The sequence below is a fragment of the Cricetulus griseus genome, chromosome 3 (assembly GCF_003668045.3).
Source record: "Cricetulus griseus strain 17A/GY chromosome 3, alternate assembly CriGri-PICRH-1.0, whole genome shotgun sequence".
In the NCBI taxonomy this organism is placed as follows: Eukaryota; Metazoa; Chordata; class Mammalia; order Rodentia; family Cricetidae; genus Cricetulus; species Cricetulus griseus.
This window is the reverse complement of record NC_048596.1, coordinates 47,594,620-47,601,660: the sequence shown is the minus strand read 5'-3', so window position 1 is coordinate 47,601,660 and position 7,041 is coordinate 47,594,620. Positions and strand designations below refer to the sequence as shown.

The 7,041-nt window shown below is 38.4% G+C and overlaps 1 protein-coding gene across 1 annotated transcript; it reads left to right on the top strand.

The window, feature by feature from the left end:
* The first annotated feature begins 1,205 nt into the window (after nucleotides 1-1,205).
* On the top strand, nucleotides 1,206-2,156 carry LOC100758033 (olfactory receptor 5B2). The gene has a single exon (XM_027406829.1). The coding sequence runs from the start codon at nucleotides 1,206-1,208 to the stop codon at nucleotides 2,154-2,156; it is 951 nt and encodes a 316-aa protein (XP_027262630.1).
* Nucleotides 2,157-7,041: the final 4,885 nt, after the last annotated feature.

The window sequence follows — 7,041 nt, the reverse complement described above, 5'->3', positions numbered from 1 at the left end:
TCTGACTGCTTTAGTTGCTTGTTATTGAGCCATTCTCTAGGTCCTCTTTCTGCTTTCCCTTAGCTTCTAGTTAATTACTATCCTGTAGTCACAGCAACTTTTCAAAAAAGCTTCCATAGGCAAATAAGCATTCATCTTTCTGTGTCTGGCTTATTTTATTCAGCGGAGACCCAAGTCCATCCATTTTGCTGAAAATTGCAAGGTTTCATTCTTTCTTTAGCAGAATAATATTCTAAAGTGTGTCTAAAGCGCTTTTAAAGGTTATTTCTTTTGATTTGAGATTATAATAATATCATTTCCATCTTCCTTTTCTCCTCCCCAAACCTGCCCATATTCCCCTTCTTGCTCTTTTTCAGATTCATGTTCTCTTTTTCCATTTATTGTTGGAATGAACATATATTTATATTAATCCCCCAATATGTAAGTGTAACATGTATAATATCAGTCTGTGTAATGTTACTTACATATATGTTTTCAGTACAATCTACTCTTAGTTTAAAATCTACTCTTTTACTGAGGAAATCAACTCTAGCCTGATTTCATCTCTAAGGTGTTGTGCAATGAACATGGACATGCAGACAACTTGATAGAGTTACTACCCTTACTTTGTATTCATAACCAGAAGGGGGATTTAACTTTCACTCAAAGTTGTTTCTTTGAGATGAGCAGTGGTGGCACATGCTTTTAATCCTAGCACTCAGGAGGCAGATCGATGCAGGCAGATCTCTGTGAATTCAAGGCAAGTCTTGTCTTCAGAGTGAGTTTCAGGATACTCAAGGCTACACAGAAAAACCCTGTCTGGTCCCCCCAAATAAACAGAAAGAAAAGTTGTTTCTTTCAAAGTGTCATGTATGTATAGAGTCCATTTTGATTCTTATCATTCCTCTTTAATCTCTCTCCTACTCTATTGCCCCTCTGTCTGTTTACAAATCTCCTTCCCCCATTTATGCATTTTGAGGAACCTATACAGTAGTCTGCAAAAGCCTATAGCAATTTACAATCTCACAAACAGCACATAAGTCCTCCATAGTTCTATTTTGTCTATATTCTCTCTCCCACAAATATTTATTAAATAACCATTATAACTTGAATGGCATGATAACTCACTGTATTTTTATTTGAAACTAAAGTATATTTTTACTTATCATTCTCCTTTTCCTTTAATTTTCATTTTTGTAGGATATCTACTGGCTCCCAGATAATTGATGGAGAATTGTACCAAAGTAAGAGATTTCATCCTCCTGGGATTAACCAATGACCTAGGCATGCAGGTTCCCCTCTTTATCATGTTCACCCTCATTTACCTCATTGATGTGGTTGGAAACCTGGGGATGATCCTGTTGGTTTTTATGGACTCTCATCTCCACATACCCATGTACTTTTTCCTCTGTAACCTGTCTGTTGTAGACTTGGGTTACTCCTCAGCTGTCACTCCCACAGTCATTTCTGAGTTCTTCATAGTCCCCAAGGTAGTTTCCTATAATGCCTGTGCTGCACAGATGTTCTTTTTCATAGGCTTTGCCACTGGGGAAAATTACCTTTTAGCATCAATGGCCTATGACCGCTATGTAGCAGTGTGCAACCCTTTGCATTATTCCACCAGGATGACAACAAGTGTTTGTATTCACCTGAACATTGGCTGTTATATCTGTGGTTTCTTGAATGCCATTTTTCATGTTGGGGGCATATTCAGTCTCTCTTTTGGTAAATCCAATGTGGTTCATCACTTTTTCTGTGATGTTCCAGCAGTCATAGCTCTATCTTGCTCTGATATACACCTTAGTGAAGTGATTCTTGTTTTTTTGTCAACCTTCAATGTTTTCTTTGCTCTTCTGATTATCTTAGTTTCCTATCTTTTCATATTTATTACCATCTTGAAGATGAAGTCAGACAGGGGACACCAAAAGGCTTTGTCCACCTGTGCCTCTCACCTCACCACAGTCTCCATATTTTATAGCACTGTCATTTTCATGTACTTACAACCCAGCTCCACTCATTCCATGGATGCAGATAAAATAGCATCTATGTTCTACACTATGATCATACCCACACTGAACCCTTTGGTCTACAGCCTGAGGAACAAGGAAGTCAGCAATGCATTTAAGAATGTAGTTAAGAAGGTAAAAGTTTTATGTAAGAGTGAGATTTCAGATTGAAAATAAATTTTATTGGTCTCCAATATTCCTTGTTCATTAGTTAGATTTAAGCTCCACAATGCTAATACAAACATCTCTTCAGAAGTCTATTTTGTATTAAAAAATACATTTGAAAATGTAATACCTAAGTGAAAAAAGCCAAGGAAAATTCTGAGAAATGGTGTGTGTGTGTGTGTGTGTGTGTGTGTGTGTGTGTGTGTGTGTGTGTGTGTGTGTTGTGAACACGTACAGGCTTACATGGGATATTTGGACTACAATAGAAATAATACAAATAATCAAATTTATTTATAACATCAATTTCACCTCTTTTTGCAATTGCTTCTTCCTTATCTTTCTGTGACTTGATCTTTCTTTTATTTTTAGCACTGAATAATGTTAGCTGGCTATATTACATCTGTTCATGTAATGAAATATATTTGGATTGCTTCCAAATTTTGGAATTCATTAATAAAGAGTTTGTAAACACATTTATGACTGATTTTTTACTTCTTTATCATCTCTGATTGTCCTGTTTGTTTTCATTTTGATGAAATAGTCTACATGAGAAAGAAGAAAGTTCCCCAAGAGGTCTATTCTGCTTAGTATCCAAGAATAACCTCAACAAACTTGTCCTCTTAACAAAAACTGAATCCAGTGGGCAGACTTACCTCCTAAGAGTGTCAGAAAGGCACATCCATTTTGCTGTCTGGGAACACAGCAGTCATTCTAAGCCTCTCCAGGCTACCCAGGAGGAACAAGGGCCTGAAATGTTTTCAGGGGGTACTAGAACACTGGCTGTGGATATTTGGAGTGAGGCTGAGTTCTGTGTGTATGGAGTAATTTTACTGGGGCCTCCAAAATTAAAGGTACAGACTACCAGACTAATTTTGGCAAGTATAATATAAGAGTGCTTTAACTTTAGGCAGTGATCAAGAGCTAATTCCTCAGTTTCTCTTTGTGTCAAAGCTCAAGTGTATAGCATTTTAAAAGGTGAAGCCCACAATACCCATAGGTTCATCAGTGTTAGATGAGGGTCAGAGTCAGAGACCTTGCAAACCTTTTTTTCCCCTGTGGGGAGGCAAACAATAGTAGTTATTTTAGACACAACATGACAATTAATTTTGATTTAAGCATTAATTAGTTTAGTTAATAGATGTGGGCTATGGCTAGGCCTATGTGTGAAAAGGGAGATAGGACTTTTCCAGGGGTAGAATAAAGGGTTAAGAAATGTCTTTGAAACAAAATGGAGTCAGGACAAGATGGGGTCACCTTAGTCACTTCATTGACTCATCCTATATTTGTATTGTAAATAGGTACTCTATGTTCCATCCTTAGATGAGTCTGTTTTTATACTTTTATCTATTTTTCATTGATTTCTCCAAAATAACACATATAGAACCAAACTCTTGGGTTAATCTCCAAATATAAATTCTGATTTTGCATGGTTCCCTGGAGAAGGGGAAAGGGACAAGATCTCTTGAGCAAATTGGGAGCATGGGGGGAGGAAAGAGGGAGCTAGGAGAGTGGGAAAGGGAAAAGAGAAGGGATGAGGAGGACATAAGGGAGCAGGAAATTTGAGTGGAGGAAAGAATAGAGGAAGAATAGAGGAGAGCAAGATAAGAGATACCATAATAGAGGGAGCCATTAGATGTTTAAAGAGAAATCAGGCATTAGGGAAATGTCCAGAGACCTACAAGGATGACACCAACTAACCATCTAAGCAACAGAGGAGAGGCTACCTTAAATGCCCTCTCCTCATAATGAGATTGATGACTAACTCATATGCCATCCTAGAGACTTCATCCAGCAGCTGATGGAAGTAGAAGCAGACACACACAGCTAAACACTGAACTGAACTGGAATCCAGTTGCAGATAGGGAGGAGTGATGAACAAAGGGGTCCAGACCAGGCTGGTGAAACCCACAGAAACAGCTGATCTGAACAAGGGGGAGCTCATGGTACCCATCTGATAGCTGGGAAACCAGTATAGGACTGATCTAGACCCCAGGAACATGGGTGTCAGTGAGGAGGCCTCGGAAATCTACAGGGCCTCTTGTAGTAGATCAGTACTTATCTCTAGCAAATGAATGGACTTTGGGAGCCAATTCCACTTAGAGGGATACTCTCTCAGCCTAGACACATGGGGGAGGGTTTAGGCCCTTCTCCAAAGGATATGATACTCTGAAGATCCCTCATGGAAGGCCTCACTCTCCCTGGGGTGCAGAAAGGGTATGGGATAGGTAGGGTGTTAGTTGGGAAGGGGCAGTGGAGGGAGGAGGGAGAGGGAACTGGGATTGCTATGTAAAACAATCTTGTTTCTAATTTAAATAAAAAATGGAAAAAGATTAAACTCTATGACTTTAGAACTATCAGCATGTTTGTCATTTTCTACCACATTTTCCCTTTGATCTACATAATTTTTAACACTGATCCTTGAACATAGGGAATGTATTTACAGTTGACAAAGCTGAAAATTTTCCTTTAGCCATGAACCCAGTGATATAATTTAGCTCATTCTCCCTCTTGATGCTTGTGAAAAAATGCTAAGAATGTTATTTATCTAATTCATATTCTGACTTCCATTTGTGGAGATAGATAAGAAAGAAATTACTAGCACATGTGGTAATTCAATTTCCAAAATTTGGACAGTTACTGCTATAATTTCCATAGCAGTTTTGTTTTTCTCCAAAAATAGTAAGTAAGCATTCTAATTTATTTAACCCCTCACCAATACTGGTCAACTCTTACTTTCAACAATAGATATTTTGGACTAGTGTGTGTGTGTGGTTTTATTTTCAGTACCTTGGTTATTTACAATGATAAGTTCATTTTTTTAGATATATTACATATTTGTTAGTCTTTGGATAAATTCTTGTTTTGAAATGTTTGTGTTTTATGGTACATGGGTACAGAAGGTCATATTTTCATTATTGTGTCATAATTCCCACCCACACTCTCTACACCTCCCTTGCAAGGCTCATATATTGAAGTGTTGATCCTCTGCTATTGGACCCTTTTGGAAGTTGTGCAAATTTTAATAGATTGGAGACTGATGGAAAGGAGTTAGGTTACAGGGGTGTACACTTGAAAGGGTTATTGGGATCACGTTCCCTTTCCACCACCTTTGCTTCTTTGTTGCCATCAAGCAAATTTTCCTGTTAGGTTTACCCTGCTATGACTCATTATCTTATCAAAGGTCAGGAGATCACAGGGTCAAGTGTCCATGCATCGAAATTCCTGAAATTTAAGTAAAATTATCCCTCCTGTTTTCTATTTGCTCTGATATTTTTCACAGTAATAAAATCTGACTAATATAGGTTTGTTCATTGTGTCTATAGTTTTATTACTAGGAAAATCATTGCAAATCCCAATGATACATTTCCTTCATGTTAATACAAAATAAAATCTTTACACTTTTGAATTGAATTTACAATATACTCAGTACTTTATCAAACATACAATATTATGAACACTCTTACTGTTATACTAAAATATGCACTTAAAAATAATTGAAACACTGAATTTTGTTAGTTTTATGTTAGTTTTAAATTTTAATTTATTCTTTGAAAGTCTCATACATATATTTTGTGTTTCTGGATCATATCCATTTTTCACTCTAACCCTCCAATTCTCCCCAAAGCACCTATGATATATAGAGAGAATTTGATGCCATGTGTAACACACACACACACACACACACACACACACACACACACACACACACACCTCTTAACAGAGGTAAAGAGTAGGAAAAGGAAGGAGATGAGGAGGAGAAGTAAAGAGGAGAGAGAAATAAGGGTTGGGTAAAGGAGTGAATATGGTCAAAATACACGTGTGCCTCTGTGAGAGCCAAAGTTACATTTTAAGTTTTAACTACTGTGCCTTAGAGTTCCATGGCATAAAATACCTCTGATCTTCAAGCCCCCATCCCAAGGACACATAGTTTCTTATATTCTGGAGGCTATTTTTTTATGGGAGATAAGAAGCCACATGTCTTCACTCCCCTAAAAATGTTTGACTGATCTGCCACTAATGTGCTTGATCACATATGGGCAGAAGGTATGAGTGCAGGAAACATGTCAGGATATATGCTTGTCCCTGACTGGACCTGATGGGAAATACAATGAATTATGGATTTTCCTTCTTATGCCCTCACCATACTTAATTGTTGGCCATTTCCCCAGACACATGGGTTTGGGCCTGGCCAGAGTCCATCTACCTGGCCAGTAATTAGTTAAACCTTGCTTCAAATTTGGCTTTGGACTGTGATAGTGGTTTTATTCTCAACCAATGGGATTAACATTTTCTTGAGGCCCCCAGTGATATTCAGACCACCCACTCAAACTCTGAAGCTAAATCTTCACTCCAGAATTCCAGGGTTGAGGGGCCACTTTAGGTGGCACATGCCTTGAGAAGTTCCAAGAGTCCCAGGCTGCCTTCAGTTTGCAGACTATGGGAGTGAACTACCATATTGATTTGCAGCAAGCATTCATAGAGGCTTCCTGGTGAGTCATGGTCTGGCTCTCTTCTGGGGGATCCCTGTCTGGGATGTGCAGGAGGTTTGATGGGACCCAAATATTCTTCCATCCAGGGCATATAGCAATATGTAGCCTTCCCATCTGGCTCTGGTTGGAAAGTTTTGTTTGTTTCTAGTGTAATCTCTCTTTTTTTTGCCTATTTCTCTCAGAAGTCGAGTATGCTTGTCTTGTTGGAAAGTTTCCATCTATATTTTCTGGTGTATCCAAAAGTTTTGTTGCAAACATGGAGCTGAGACAGAAATAGGTCAGATATTTTTGCTGTCTCTGGTACCAACAGGAGTCAGTCACCACTGCTGCCATGACTGCATTTATGGCTGGGGCTCAGAATTTATCTCTGAGCACTCTGTTCACTGGCCTCAGGTTAGTAG